This window comes from Miscanthus floridulus, chromosome 11 (genome assembly GCF_019320115.1).
Source record: "Miscanthus floridulus cultivar M001 chromosome 11, ASM1932011v1, whole genome shotgun sequence".
NCBI classification, from domain to species: domain Eukaryota; kingdom Viridiplantae; phylum Streptophyta; class Magnoliopsida; order Poales; family Poaceae; genus Miscanthus; species Miscanthus floridulus.
In genome coordinates, this window is record NC_089590.1 from 20,091,678 (window position 1) to 20,108,498 (window position 16,821).

A 16,821-nucleotide genomic window follows, 5' to 3' on the forward strand; every position below is an offset into this window, starting at 1 on the left:
GTCTTTTTATTTAATCTTAATTAATTGCTAGTTTCTAGTGAAAATAAATGGGGTAAAAATATATAACATATGATCATGCAAACTTTTACACAGTGTTCTTATGCTAGGATTAAAGTAAGAAAAATATTAAATCTATTGTTTAACACTTTTCACTTGGCTAAACTATTTTTGATAAAATAAGCCTATGCAACTTGTCATTAAGGTAAGAAAAATTATGATCATGCAAATAAGCCTATGCAGTTCTGAGAGTGTCCGTCGTAGACCATGGGGTCCAGATCTCCGATGCGGAGGTCTGGCCCGTAGCTAAAGGCAGACACGGGTGCTGGTCCTTTGACGCTAGTGAACTCATAGTTTTCGTGGCAGATGTGGCTACCGTGGGCCATTTCGTGAGCGAGTCCACTGTTGGTGCGAGGAGCCATCACTTTCTTCTCAACAAACGAGAGTGAGCGACTGTCTCCTACCTAGCGTGCCAACTGTCGGTGTTTTGTAAACTGGACTAGTAAATTTATATGATTGTCGAGCTACTCTAGAAAGACGATGGTAGTATCCAAAAGACATGAGGATTTATACTGGTTCAGGCCGAAGCCCTATGTCTAGTCTCAGAGATGATCGAGTGCGTGTTCCTCACTTGAATGCTCTAAAGTTCTTACAATGAAGGGTGCAAGAATGGTGGAAGAGGTAGGAGAGCTAGAGCTAAGAGATGAGCTGCCTGAAGGGAAGCTTTAGGAGTCAGGTGGTGTGAAGAAAATGAGAGTGTGTGTCTCCCCCTTGGGATCGTGCCCTAGTTACCCTTATATAGAGTTCAGGGTCAGGGCATGTACAAAGAAGAAGGTTCTCCCGACCGAGGGATCGTGAGCCTGAGGGAGGAACCTAGCTAACTTGGCATGCAAGCTACGCCATCTTGTGGTGCACGTTTGAGCATGGTTGTTGTTATGGTCTTGTGCCCACGTTGTAGTAAGGTGTGGCGTGGTGCCACTATGCCGGCCATGGTGGCACTGTAGGCATGGCGGTGGTTCACCAGCCATCCTGTTCGATGTGGTCTCCGTTGTAGTCTTCGTCATCGCCTCCTAGTTTCCTAGGGGCATCGTACAGGAGTTACTAGCTGCCCCTAGGTCACCGATTGCCTGGTCATGTTCCAGAGTTGGTGGCCATGATCTTGACCTCCGGGGTCGTGGCTTCCGCTAGTCTAGATGGCCTCCAAGTCAAGGCCTCCATCGTGGATCCCATCCCATAGTGGGTAGAATCGTACATGCATCTTGTTGGGCCGTATCTAGACGGTGGGCACCATACCTTTGTTGGGCCGTATCTGGACGGTGGGCACCATACCTGGACATCGCCGTCGTGCGGTGTTGTCTTGTCTGTGCTACGTGGTGCAGGGATGGCGTCTGACCGGACCGAGGTGACCGTTGTCCCCTCGGTCCTTGCGGGATCAATGCAACGTTCTCACTCTTGTCAGAGCAGGCACGCTTGGCTGGGTCCGACCTCTCCTCGTTCCTCCTAGGGGTCGGGACGGTGGAGAGGTCGTGATTTTCTTATGCGTCGTGCGGCTAAGTCTGATGAACGGGTCATGGACGACTTTGGCCTTAGTGCTTGGCCTGGTTTTCTTGGATCAGCTGGCCCTCGGTCGTTCGGGCCCTTGCTAGCTATGTATCGTGGCCAGCTCGGCCTACTAACTAGTCGAAGGCTTAAGACACCCGGGGATCATAATCCTGACACAGTCGCTGTCGCTCAAAAAGATAGAGCCCAATAGAGCTTGGGCTGGTCTAGACATACAGGTGCACCCAAATGCCACGGCTATGTTTAACATTTGGATGGAGACTCATGTCGGGGATGGGAGTAGCACACTTTTCTGGTCAGACTGATGGCTTATTGGCTGCTCACTTCAAGAAATTGCACCAACTGTGGTGGCTGCTATTCCACAGAATACCGGCACACATCGCACTGTAGCAGAAGCTTTAAAAGCTCATGACTGGCCAGCAGACATCACAGGAGGACTCTCTTTGATTGGTTTGTTTGAATTTTTTCGGTTGCGTGGGATATCCTCTAGGAGACAATACTGACCCAGGATGCAGACGTCCACCTTTGGAGGCTAGAAGCATCAGGTTGTTTTCATCAAAGTCTTCTTATCGGGCATTTTTTAATGGTTCTATTACATTCAACTCTTGGCGTCGAGTTTGAAGATCATGGGCTTCAGCGAAATGCAAACTTTTCCTTGTTGGCAATAAGGAATAGGTGTTGGATGCCTGACAGACTCGCGAGGAGAGGACTTCCACATTCCAGTCACTATCCATTTTGCGACTAGGAGGAGGAGAACATCCAGCATCTCCTGACCACCTGTGTGTTGGCACGGGATTTCTAGTACCGGATTCTATCCGCGTTGGGACTACAAGATCGAGTATCTAGCTCTCATGAAATTTCCTTCGGTGATTGGTGGCGCAAAGCTATAAAGAACCTGCCGAAGGAAAACAAGAAGGGGCTAAACACCGTCATTATTTTGGGGGCATGGATCCTTTGGAAGCATCACAATGCTTGTGTCTTTGATGGAGCTCCACTGAGAATTTCTAGCCTCATGTATGCTTTCAAAGATGAGGAGAAGTTGTGGCATCTCGCTAGTGCACGAGGCCCATGGACTCTCGGTCTAGGTCATGGCTTGGGTTAGTTAATTCTAGTTTGTAAGGGTTTTTGGTCAGGCCTCATCTTTCTGTTTTTTGTTATCAGTGCAAACTTTTTTTCATTCAATCCCTCATGGCTCGGCCCGGAGTGAGGTGGTGGTGTTCATGTAAGGGCCGATCTTTTTTTCCTCCCTGTAATACAAAGATGCACAACTCTCCCACGCATTCGAGAAAAAAGGACCAACGGGTCCATCTTTAGTCGACTCAAGTGAGACCACCCTTTACTCGATCAAATCTCCATCATGATCGAATTCATGATCATGGTTCAAATTCTAGTTCATCAATAATAACCATAAGTGGAAATTAACAGTTCGCATATAGCATGCCATTGCAACATCTCGACCTCTATTGTGTCTAAGATGGCTACAATAAATTAAATTTTCCAATACTAATATGCATACTTTTGATATAATAAGTTGTCCTAAAGGTAGGGAGGAATATGTCACAAGTGCGATCTACTAACTTTTCTTATGCTCATGCACAAGTGAGAGATCCAACGGTAAGAAACCAAAACTCTAAAGTGGATTCGAATAAATTGGTGCCTACCTGGTACTTGAGTGGTGCCATAATGGCTTCGGGATGCTCCTGGAATTGGGTGTCCATATCTTTATCATGTATGTATGTGTGTGTGTCTATATATATATATATATATATATATATATATATATATATGCACGAGAGTTAAACGTGATATAAGGGATTAGATAAAGGCCAAAGATGTGACGTTGAGCGAAAGATGGAGTCAAATGATCACATGAGTGTTTAGTTCAGAGTCACGGTGGGATAGAACAGACTCCATTTATCTTTTAGGGATAGGACTGATCATGTTTTATGTTTCGTTGTAGGGGATAGGACGGTCCCTGTTTTCTATTTGGTTAAGGAACAAAAGGTTTTAGATGAATCTGGCATGAGGGGTCTACCTGTCGGCCTCTTTTCTAGGATTGCAACAACTCGTGAGGCCTACTCGTCCCACCTCATCCAACCATACCCTCGTTTCTGGAGACAGGGGCATCCAAATTTGAGAGGATATCCCAAAAATATTCCCTAGAGGGATACTTCATCCCACTCGACTATGAACAAACAACACCTTTGGAACGAGGACCGCCCCACATCATCCTTCGTGGTCCCATAAACCAAAATACACTTAGGTAGCGTTTGGTTGGGAGACATTGTGGTGTGGGATGATCCTGTTTCCGGTTTGTAGGATGGGATGAGCCCATTTTCTTTTTGGTTGAGGAAGGATGTGACCTACCCATTTTGTGTTTGGCATGGAGACATCAAAAAGTGGGACTAGGTACTAACAAGTGGGCCCATTTGTCAGTTATTTTATTTTTTTGTTTTGTCTCCCTCCTATCCTTATCTCCTTTGTCCACAACCGCAGCCCAACACCGTGCAGACCTCCCGGGATGAGGAGTGCGATGACGGAGCTCCCTCGCTTGGTTTGCCCGTGTGCGGCCCATCGTGCTCCCCCCCCCCCCCCCCCCCCCCCCGCCCGCCCGCACGCGTCTCCTCGCGCTGCCGACGCCCGTAAGCGACCCCTCGTGCCGCCACCCGCTGGTGACCAAAGCCCTCACCCTCGCCCTGTGCGAGGCCATGCCCTGGAGCCCTATGCTCGGTTCTCCTCTTCCTCCTCTGCTCGTGTGCTCGCAGGGCCGGACTTGGTGATCACACAGTGGCGGCAGGCCAGAGCCAGAGCTCGCGCGATGCTCTTCTTCCTCAACAGCCGCCCCTCCCCTTCTCTTTTCCTCTGACCATGCATGCGTGCGCTTGAGCCGCAACGGCCATCCCACTTCGCGTTACTCTGTCCACCCAATTTCTGGGGGCAGGTCATCCCAAATCTTAATGGAATATACCCTAGTGGGATCGTCTCACCCGTCCTTTACTCTAAACCAAAAAGCTCTAAAAGGGAGATCATCCCCATTCCATACCACCGCATCCCACCACCAAACAAACAGCACCTTAAGAGGCTTAGTAAACACGAACTTGAATATGGTTATTGACTTAGGATATGAAGTTAAAATAACACTATTTTTCGAATGTGTCAATGCAATGCTACGGTTCATAGAAGTGTGCTGACACGAGCAATGCCAATATATACACATGCATCCAGCATCCACTCTACAGAACGGCGGGGATTAAGCATCCGTACACTGGGATCGCATGGAAGAATACGGCCACCGGTGGTACTGGCACCACCAAGAACAAGAATACAGCAGTAGCAGGCGGAGGGAACACCTGGACCCTCTGCTGTCGTGCCACTGCCACACTTGCCAGCGCCTCGAATCCGCTATCAGCTTGGGCAACACAAGCGGCACCACGTGCTGTGTATTCCGTCGTAGAGCTCTGTGCCGCCGCAATCGCTGCCAGTGCGTCGAATCCGCTATCAGCTTGTCCCGTCGAAGCAGCAACACCTGACGATGATGTCGCGGACGAAGAGGCTGCGTTCCCCGTAGCTGAGCGCTGCGCAGCCGCGATTTCTGCAAGGGCTTCGAATCCACTATCAACTTGGGTTTCGGAGCCTTCATCACTTGACAATGCCATCGATGAAGCCGGCGTGCAAGTGGAAAGCGCCATGGCGCTCTGCGCCCTTGTGAGCGTGAACGTCTCTCTCGCTGCTGCCACACCGCGTCCTTGCTTTGAACTCTCCAGAAGCGACGGTGACGACGCTGGCCGTGGGATGCCATCCGGTGTGAGCCGCGGCGGTGCATTGATGGGGAACAGGAATGCCCGGACGCGGCCGTCCCTGGAGGCCAGGCCATTGCAGCAGTAGAGGCGCGTCACGAGTACCCACAGGTCGTAGTCGTCCGCCACGTCGTGGAGCGTGTCCAGTCCGTCCCCGCCGGGGCCGGCAACCGCGTATTGGATGCGAACGTCTGAGTAGCCGGCCAGCGCCGCCAACCGTGCGCGGAGCTCGCTCAGGCGCGCAGACATGCCGACCCGGACGATCCGGTTCTCGCCCCCGGCGTACCAAGCCTTACCGGTGTCGGAGCAGCTCATGATCTCCCCGCCGTAGCTGACGACCATCTTTACTGCGGAGCCGCCGTCGGCAGCCATGTCCAGTACCATCGGAGGCGGACTCGTCGCTAGTGGTTTTGCTATTCGAGGATCAAAGGAGATAGCAGAAGTCTGTTGTTGGTCGATGTCCTTCTTACGTTCATGGACCGCGCCTATTCCTATTATAGCAAGCGGTTACGATTCCGAGTAGCACGCGGCGGACTACAAGCGTGCACGAGTCACTTACCGGAGAGTGACAAGGTTTAGGATTGCTAATCATGTCTTGAGTCGGAGATAATCAGATTCAGCCGGGAGATACTCGGTGAAAACGATACATGACTTGTTGCCTGCCAAACAATTTCCGAATTAATCGAACTGGAGAGCGACTGCATACCCGATATAGTGACATGCAAATATATCTCTTAGATCACTGTTGATTTTTGTTTAACCAATAGGAACATGACACTTGACACGCATTCAATCAAATTTTCTTGCCAATAGATATCAAGCTGTATTCACTGAATCAAATTTTCTTGCCAATGGATATCAAGCTGTATTCACTGTATATTATCGAAGTATGGGAAAGTCACCAAACGGTATAGCCGTATAGGTTTATAATTAGTTACTTCTCTGGTCCTAAAATACAAGGCATTTTAAGAATTTTATTAGGATAGATTGTTGGTGAAACTGTAACCCTTTATTAAGGGGCCCTTTGGCACGGCTCATCGAGCAGCTTGTAGAGCGGCTTTTGATGAAGCCGTGCCAAATGCTCGAGCCCAAAACGGCTTGCGACCGAGAGCCAGCAAAAGCCCCACAAAATGCGGTGACACAGTTCCTCTGCCCGCTAGAAGCCAAAAAAAGGGGCTTATTCTAGCTCCTCTTCCACACTTTCCATCCTTGTCCTCAGCTTGCTCTCCTCCCCGACGCCACACGCCGACGGCCGCCGCCGTGCCGGCCTCGAGCTCCGCCCCGCGCGGCTTTGATCTCCCTGCACCGCACCGCCGACCTCGAGCTCCGCCCCACCGCCAGCTCCCAGCTCCGCCCCGCCGGCCTCGAGCTCCAGCTCCGCCCCACTGCTGGCCCCTCCCTGCTCCGCCCCACCACCGGCCTCGAGCTCCCCCGCCAGCCTCCTGCTACGCCAGAGAGAGAGAGAGAGAGAGAGAGAGAGAGGGGAGGGAGGGAGTGGGTGACAGGATAAGGAGTGTGGCCGTTCGGATAAGGAGAAGAAAATAAGGGGAGAAGGAAAGAAAAAGAAAAAAAGAAAGAAAAAGAAAAGAAAAATAAAGAGAAAAAAGAAAAATGAAAATAGAGAAAAAAAAATATAAGAGTATTTTGGATATTTGACATATTCTTTACAACTAGGAGAAGCCGTTTTGCCAAACGTTTTCGTACAAATAAGCCAGAGTCAGAAAAAGCTGCTTTTCCATATGAGCTAGAGCTAGAGCTGTTTTTTCACGAGCCAAAGCCGTGCCAAACAGGCCATAATTATGGAAATATCTTTTGCTTAGAGCAAGTATAATAATAGGTTGTAAGAGCATCTCCAAGTGTTCCAAAAGACCCTCTTAATCTAGGATTTTTAGCAAGATTGTGATAAACACATCTCCATCAGCTCCTAGTCCCCGAAAATCTTGCGGTCCGAACATTCTGACCGGATGCACACACTGAAGGGAGCACAGAAAATGCGCCGAAGGTTGCGTGGGAAACCACACGTGCGGGATTACGGAGCAAAACGACGGCCGGGAGCACAGGTACGTCGCAGCGTTAGTTTGTTTTTTTTTCTTTTTCTTATTCTTCTCTTAGTTTTTTCTTTTCCTTTTCATTTCTTTTTTCTTTATATTTTTTCTTTTCGTGCTTCATTTTCTATGTTTATTTTATTTTTTCTTTTATGATATTTATTATTTTATTTTATTTTTTATGTTTTAATATTTTTTATTTCTTTTTCTTTTTTCTTTTTTACTTTTCTTATTATTTTTTTATGTTCGCATGTTGTACATGTGACGTTCTATTTTTATCTTTTTTTTTCTTTTGATTTCACTTTATTTATTTTCTTTGTTTCTTTTCTAATTATGTTTTTCTTTGATTCATGTCTTTTATTTTTAATCTTTCTTTTAATTTTTTTCTTTTTTCTTTTCTTTTCTTTCCTTTTTTGTGCATCATTTATTTTTTATTTTCCTTTCATGTTTTATGTGTTTATCATTATTTTCTTTTTTTTATATTTTTTACCTTTCTTTTATTTCTTTTTTCCTTTCTTTTTTTCTTTTTTTTATGTTCTATGTTGTTTTTTTTATATTTAAGTAGTATATATGTAATATTCTATGTTTTTTTATGTTCACGTGTTATACATGTGATGTTCTGTATTTTTTATTGTTCATGTGGTAGGCATGTAATGTTCTATAATGTACTTTGCGATGTTTACGTAATTTATATGTGATGTTCTCGCAGTATAAATGTGATGTTCTATGATGTTTTTTGTGATGTTCACTTAGTAAAAATGTGATGTTCTATGATTTATTCAGTGATGTTCGCGTAATATATATGCGATGTTCTATAATGTATTTAGTGATGTTATATAGTGTATGTAGTGATGTTTACTTAGTATACATGTGATGCTCTATAGTATATTTTAGAATGTTTGAAAAGTATCCATGTGATGTTCTTTTAAATTTTTCTCTATTACGCGTTTTTTTCTTATGCTTTGCTCTAGATTTTATTATTTTTTATTTATGTTATGCATTTTATTTATTTTTATGTATATTATAATACCAATATCATGAACCTAAAAGCAGAATATTGTTCTTCTAAATCGAGAACATTTTTCTTACGAAGATAGAACATTCTTCTCTGAACCTAGAACATCATCTCTGCTCAATAAAAGAAAGTGTTCTTATCTTTATAAGATAAATGTTCATTAACACAATTTTGTCTAAATATATTTATGTGGGATCTTGTTTTGAAGAATTTATTGCAAGAAACTCAATGGTGTAATCAGAATTTAGTTTGGATGATTACTTTAGTAGTTATGATTTTTTAGTTTATTTAAGGTCACTGTTGAGAGACTTGGGTGAGGTGGTCATATCTGCGCAATAATTACCGGCACCAGGATCCCTCACGCGCGCGCTTCCCACGCTTTTTACTTTCGCGTGCAGCTGGCCGGCGCGGGGTCCGGTCCGAGCGGCTGCACCCTAGCAGCCCTCCTAATTCCACCTAAACTTTTACCACTTGCAAAAACTCACCCCTCCACGCTATCTTTACACGGAGTAGCAATCGTGTGTGAACCCGCGACATGGCCACGGGCGGGCTCTGCTGGGACTACTTTGTCACCAACGTACACTACTACGAATCAGAAGCCTACAAAGCTTCCCGGCCAGGGGGAGATCTCGGCCAGAGTGCGTGACCTGCGTGGTGATGTACCTGCTGCTCTCCGACAGCGCGCTCCCCTTCGGCATAGTAGTGTGCGGTAGCTGCCGCCGGCTGCAGAGCAGATCGATCGGCAAAGAAGCATTGTAGGCTTCTACCATCAGGCAGCGATGCATGGGTTCCGGCCACGGGGAGATCCTGGCCAGTGTGCATGACCATCAACCTGCTAGAGTACGAGCTACTGATGGCGGCCGTGGTGGATGCGGGGCACGACGTGGAGGTCCTGCAGCAGCGGTCGGGTAGATGACATCGACCAAATTTTAATTTTTAGAAGTGAATTATTATTTTTATTGGGTACTCTTGGAGATGGTTTAATTTAGGCAAATTTTGCTATTGGACATGCCAAATGACGCATCTTTGCTAGCGGACACTGCATTTTCCATCTTTTGCCATGAGACACTCTAGTTTTTGAAAATACTGCCAGTGGGCACCGCAACCCAGTTGCACCCGGTTTTGGAGAGAGAAAACTTCGTTTTGGACATCGGGTGCCCCTGAACTAGACTTGGCGCCGTTCCAACCTGGTCTGGTTCGACCCAGTTATAACGGCCGGTCCGCACCCGACTCCGTCGTTACAATGGTCTGTTCCTTGTTCCCCCTCTTCACCGTAGAGGCGGCGGCGGCATAGGCTACGGCGGCCGGTCGGGCGGGGGGTGCCGGCGCGGCGTAGGTTGGCGAGCGTCGTCGACAGGAGAGCGGACCTATACCTTGTGCAGCATCTTCATGAACCATTTCCAATTCTCCTTGGTCTCACTGCCAAATACTCCATAGGCCACTGGGAACATCCAGCTGTGGCCATCTATCCCTACAGCTGATGCTAACTGTCCCTTCCACTTTGTTGTCAAAATTGTGGAATCAATTCCTAAATAAGGTCTGCAACCTTGTAGGAAGCCATCTATGCATGGCTTCAGTGTGACAAACATCCTACTGAATCTTCTCTTCTCATCTACAATCTCCCACTCTGGTTCAGGGGCACCTATGCAGGAAGCCATCTATGCATGGAGTCGGGTGCGGGTCGGCTGTTACAACTGGGTCAAACCAGACCAGGTTGGGACGGCACCAAGTCTGGTTCAGGGGCACCCGATGTCCAAAACAAAGTTTTCTCTCTCCAAAACCGGGTGCAACTAGGTTGCGGTGCCCACTGGCAGTATTTCCAAAAACCAGAGTGTCTCACGGCAAAAGATGGAAAACACAGTGTCCGCCAGCAAAGACGCGTCATTTGGCATGTCCAATAGCAAAATTTGCCTTTAATTTATTCCTCCCGATTTTGTTTTAGGAGTTGGAAAACATCATTTTTAGGAAGAAAATATAGGGTACTCTTGGAGATGCTCTAAGCGGGCTAAATGCTGAGGTGGATGAGAGAGAAGAGGAGAGAGAGTAGAAGCGGGCTATATGCTTATAGCTGGCTTAGACACAAGAACCGAGAAACTCTGTGAGAGAGACAAGTAGGTCATGTATTAGTACTGAAGAGCTAACTACTATATGGGTAAGCTGAGAGATAGGCTATAAGAATCCTTGCAGCCAACAGTCTTTTTCAAATCCCACCCTACCATGTGTCTATGAACTCCACCTAGCTTTTATAGCCATGGTTCACAAACAAACATTCTCTGGGTTAGACAATGAAAATGCTTACAACCAGCTGTGAGTGTTTGATCAGTTGTGTTTTGTCTGGTGATTCTGGGCATGAACACAAGAAACATTAAAGTGGAAGTTATTCTAATCTCTCTTTGTGAGAGGACAAAATAATGTAACACTCATACCATAGGGGGCATTGACAACAATTAGGAAGAACTTTGGGACAATTTTTGTCTTAGTTCTTTCTATTATCTGGAATCATTACATGTTAGAGTTTCGACCCAAGCAATGAAGATCAGTGTATTGCGCACAATGAATCAGATAGGTAAAACCCGAGACACATATTTATACTTGGCTAGGTATGTGGTACACTACTCTAGTGTGGAGTATATCTCTTTATCTTGTGTTCTCGAGTTATAAGGGGTTGTTGAGTATTTGCAAGTACCGATCGAGTGTTCCCTACTCTGCCTTATATACTATGAGGTGGTAGGGTTACATAGATTTACATAAATGTTTCCTAGTTAGTTACATAGAAATAATAACAGAATGGCTATCGTATCTTGCAACCTAGTCAGTGGCAAAGCTCCTGGTGCCAGGCTCCTTGATCACCACATTTGGTAGCAAACCCTAACTCATGTGGACCTCATCCACTACTAAATTCTAACTCCAGCACAATGACAAGAAAACACTGCAATAGGTCCAATTTGGTTGCAAAAGTTACATGTTGCAATCAAATCATGTTCGTTGCCAGTGGTTGCAATAAGGTATTGCAACCGTTGCTAGTTTGGCATTTCAACTATTAGGGTTTATCGCAACCATAGTGGTTCGTTGCCAAGCATGGCAATAGGACGTTCTTGCAACGTTCATGATCATGGCAATATAAGCAATTGCCATGCCAGTCTCCATTAGAAGAGGTTGTACATGCAATGATTAGTGACGTCGTAATACAGACTATTGCCACGAACAACATCGTGGCAGTAATTTGTGTTGCTATGCCATGATTTTGTTGCCAAAGGGGTTATTGCCACGGCAATCATGTCATGGCAATAGTAGCACTTACCACGTAATTTTATTTGTTGCAAGAGATCATACGTTATTGCCACGTAATGTTATTCGTTGTCATTGATCAAATTGCCACATAAGGTAGTTCATTGGCATAGTTTGTATTGCCACGCAAATGATTTTTTGATGTAGTAGGATCTCTTGCCATCAAAACATTTTCGTGGGCAATGGATGACAATAGAAACATGGCACAGTCGTTCCAATAGAGTTTATCACAATAACAATTTTTGTTGCAACGCACATAGCATTTGATATGTGATTAATAAATCATTGTTGAAAAAGAATTAGACCATAATAGAATCAATTCCACACCCATATATTAATTCAATCAATCATCCATTAGATAGACAAACCATTTAAATAGTATCTAAAATCACAAATGAAAGTACAATACACTAGGACTTATGGGAAAATGAGAAACTTGTAGCACTAAAGCACTTCCTAGCATCTCTACATCACTTGCAAACTTCTTGGCAATGCAAGCTCAACTATGTTCTTGCTTGATTCTAAACTCCCACTCAAAGTTTAAGCTCCAACTAACCAAAAGAATAAGATTGAGATATTAGTAAATTAGGTAAAGTTATACATGCACAAATGTAATGCAATACGCTTCTAATCGAGTTGATAATAAAGGCGGTTAACAACGGCAACATAGTTAGCTAATCTATAAAGATTAATACAGCTATATAAGTACGTAAACCATGTTATCGTTGCCTTATTTATGCCCGTACGGACGGCCTCGCCACAAACTGCCTTCGATCTGGCACATTGCTCTTCCTCTCCCCGGCGACCGGCTAGGGCAGCGGCAACATGTCGCCTCTTCTTCTCCCCTAGCCGTGACTTGGCTTGGATACTCGCCCTCTTCTTCTCCACCTTTGTCCCATGGAACAAGCAGCAGCACCGTCAGGTAGATGCTCATAACAATGATTTGCCAAGATGGATAAAATGTTACCTACCAACTAGGTGTTTGATACAAGGGTTTTTTTAGATCCCTGCCATTACAATTCTTGAACTTTGGAGATCTGTCATTACAATTCACCTATTCTGAAACTTGCCATTACAATTCTTCTTCTACTTAATCCTTGCCATTTCTACATCTTTCGGATGCCTAGGCCTACTGTCAGATCGTATACGTCTATGTATCTTCCATATGGACCAAATACCCTGCTACTTCTCTCTACCTCCACTCGTAGACGTGTGGGTCCCACATGTCAGCTTCACCTTCAACCTCTAGCCAGTGCAAGGTCTAAGATGGCGCCGCCTCAGCCATGGATTGTTGGTGTTTCTTAGCGTAGGTAGAAGGAATCCACAAGCGCATGGATATACCATTGTAGCACTTCACCCAGAAGTATTCAGGGTATCATATTTTCTTAGATGTGTATGGTCTCTTAAGCTAGTTCTCCTAAGAAAACAAGAAGAAGGATAACTTGTGTAGTGAGGTTCTCTAAAGGTAGATTTCCTAAATGAAGATAACCTTATCACTATCGACTGCTTCGGGTACCGGAGTACACCTGGTCTGCCAAGCGATACCGGCTATAGCTACTATGCCAAACCCAAACATGGGGGATTACAAGGGATGGACAGGGCAGTCACCACCTGTCGCCTACCCCTCAACCATGGGGAATAAGGCAAACAAAGGTAACTTCTAGCTCAGACACCACATCTACGTTATTGGTTACTACTCTAGCATTGCCTAGGAACTTCCATCTTTATCAGGAGTCCTCTACTAGAGTATCTACCATGGGGACGGATGATGAACCCGCAAGCTTATAATGAATAATGATAACTTACTTAAGGAATCACATACCAAAAGATGAACATGAACTTCTTACTTCAAGTGGTAAGACGAGCATAGAGGTACAAGTGTGGAGGAGCTGTTAGCTTCGGCACTCGTTCTGCTAAGTGTACAAGTGCACCGAGAACACTAGTGGAGGTAGCCGATAACTCTGGTACTTCTCCAACTTTTCACTCTCTTACTCTCCTATACTATTCTAGCTAGAAGCTAAAGATATGAGTGGAGCTCTTCTTCTTCTTCTTCTCTTGTTATACTTGTGTGTTGAAATGAGGAGGCCTCCCCTTGCTTATCTAGCTCTCTTAGGATAGTTTGGGGGAATATTCCAGGGGAGATACCCATCCAACCATACTAAGGGGCATTGAACCACCTCCCAAAAAGGTGGGCCCGGTTGGTAGCCTCTAGGGTGTGGTTCACGGGGGCAGTTGCTGGATGGGCCTGGGCCTCTTTCCCATGGGTGTGACCCCTAGATTCTTCAGATGAATGGGCCTTGCTCTTGTTTGTTTGAATGCACCTTATGATTTGCACATTTTGATGTACTTTCATGTATTCTTCCTACAAAACTTTATAAATACCAAAACTTATGGAGAATGTGAGTTGAAATTCCTAATTCTATGTTTTGGTATTCACATTTGCTTATTTTATTTAAATGTTGGCGGTAAGATTTATGAGTTAGCACCACCAACAAGCTTCCCCACACTTAGTCATTTTCTCATCCTCGAGTAAAGTTCTAAGGACTAAACTGGTTCATCTCCTTGATTTGAAATATGCATATAAGTTATTCCAAGTTTACCTGAACCTATGAACTTCTGAGTGTCTACCAAAATATCTTGGGTAATTGAAAAATGGAACAGTTTGGAATCAAATCTCCTTACTCTATCCTTGCTTAGAAACTTGGGTTTGTTTGCATGATTTTTGAAAATGTAAAGATAGCTTATCTTCCTTGAATGATTCTCTCATGTCACTCAAATTTGAAAGTGTCTTCCTCACCAAGGCATATTTTCAATGTGTGCCTTCTTTTGAATCATCCTTGTAACACCCTAAAATTTGCATCATTTAAAAATAGGTTAATTTGATTTATTTATGCTTTTTTGTGAGCATTTTAACTTAGAGAAATAATAACTTTTGTTAAATTAAAAGCAACTATGAAGTCTAGCTACATGTTTGTGCATACATGCTGCTGCATATTATTTTATTGAGTGGTTTGATTCAAAATTAAAAAGGAATTCAAAATCCATTTGAAAACTTCTTTGGAAAAGTTATGAAAATAACAAGAAAAGGTGAAGCCTTTCCTCCCTCATTCTCCCTCTCTTTTGGCCTGCTCTGCCTTTCCCCTCCTCACAGCCCAGCAGCTAGCCTACCTCCCATGGCCCGCAGTAGCAGGCCGGCCTAGCAAACCATGTGGGTGCTCCCCTCTTCCACACTCTCTGTCCGACTGATGTAACAAAACTATCCAATTTATAAGAGCACAAGTACAATGGTAGCCCGCAAGCGGTCGCACTGTCATACTTGAGCCCATATAAACCCAGTAGTCCGTCGAGTACCACGAAGGGTCTTGATTTATTGCCAACATACAACCAAGATCGTACATTATTCAACATATATGCCACATGTTACATAAGGTTCACAAATACATTGCCATACATCAGAGTGCGATTACAGTTATTAGAACCCAAGTTCCAAATAAAGTAGTAGTAGCGGAAGCAAAGTAGTTTTAAAACCAACATCTCACACTATTGTTTAATACAAGCCAGTTCATGATAACCACCCACAAAAGCATCATAGATAAGATATATCAATAGAAGCACCTTGCCCGGGGCCTACTCCTCGTCCACAATGGGACAGAAGCAATTCTTACAGTAGTCATGATACACGGTATTATCTACAACAAGTGGGAAATAAACCCTGAGTATAAGAAGGTACTCAACTAGACTTACCCATCATAAAAAAAAATAAAGTGACTCTATGGATCATGCAAGGCTTTATAAGTGGAGCTAGCTTGACAACATTTTGCATAAAAAGCCACTAATTCAGCTATATATTTTATAATTTGGTCATCAAGTTAATTATAGCTATTCATCTCTAGATTAGCAACTAACTTGTGCCAAACATGTGTACAATTAAGTTATCACAATAGTAACCATATCCGATGAAACATTTTTCATATTCCTTATAATCATCACATTCCATCAATTAGTATGAGGAAGGAAGCTCTGTCAAGTTCTCACTATTTGGGAGAGACAATGATTCGAATCGATTTCAACAAGCTAGGAATTTATTCCTAACACAAACCCAGGCAGACTAGATCAACAGTCACCTTAGGTCACCTACAACTCAGGTCCAATTCACAGGTTCGCTCAGCGCTGCATCCTCAGGGACGCTACCGGATGCCAGGTCGATTAGGACTCTAACCTGCCCTTGGCCTCACACCGGCTCCCCACACATCCTTACTACCTCTAGTGGTTGCTTTTTGATAGAACGAGGCCCGACCTGAGTTGAGCTACTCGACTTTACAGGCGGAATGAGTTATCCGGCCAGCTAAGTGAGAGGCATGCGTTCAAAATGACAAGAGGGCCTCCAATGATGCTGTCCATAATTGGCATAGATAGAATCACATGAGTCAACCTACACAGACTCCATCCGACCTCCAGTCACATTATCCCATGGTTCTTTTTCACGATAGCAAATATAGGCAACCGTGCTTCGGTATCCACCTATATCTCGCAGGTGATAGAAAATCACCTGACTTCTACTGGTCTAAGCATTGCTAAGCATATGTTCGATTCTGGACCTACATAGGGTTAATGGTATATATCTGGACAAGGTAGTTCTATGCATTAAGTGTTTCCAAATCAACTCTTATAACCTAATGCATCAAACATAAAGGACTCAAGTGATATTTTATAAAACATAGGTGGCTTATAATGCTTTAGGGCTTGCCTTCCAGGAAAGAAGTGGGTCGGTGGTCAGGGCACTCCCAAAGTTCATCAGTGGGCGGCTCCTCTCCTTCGGGAGCTGCGGGTTGGGGTGTCTGTTGATTGTCCTCTCGAATTCCAGTAGGGTTACTCCTTCGGGCGATCCTATATGTATGAGCATGAAATAAGATCTCATAGATTCATAGATAATGACATGGATGATATGATATGATAAAATGCATACTAATAAGTGCCCTTAATAGTAATGTATTAAAGTGATAACAAGATAAATGTTCTTTTACATAGTAGGTGCATATCTCTTCTCTAGTATAAGAACATACACTCACCAAGTTCTAGCAACCTAAGATATAGCTGTTCATCATCAGTGAGAGTCTTA

At 44.5% G+C, this 16,821-nt stretch overlaps 1 protein-coding gene across 1 annotated transcript; it reads right to left on the reverse strand.

Moving 5' to 3' along the window:
- Positions 1-4,790: 4,790 nt before the first annotated feature.
- LOC136491698 (uncharacterized) lies at positions 4,791-5,726 on the reverse strand. The gene has a single exon (XM_066487958.1). The coding sequence runs from the start codon at positions 5,724-5,726 to the stop codon at positions 4,791-4,793; it is 936 nt and encodes a 311-aa protein (XP_066344055.1).
- Positions 5,727-16,821: the final 11,095 nt, after the last annotated feature.

Bases quoted from the DNA above. Each gene is read 5' to 3' on its own strand.
- LOC136491698 (XM_066487958.1), bottom strand. From the start codon at position 5,726: ATGGCTGCCGACGGCGGCTCCGCAGTAAAGATGGTCGTCAGCTACGGC.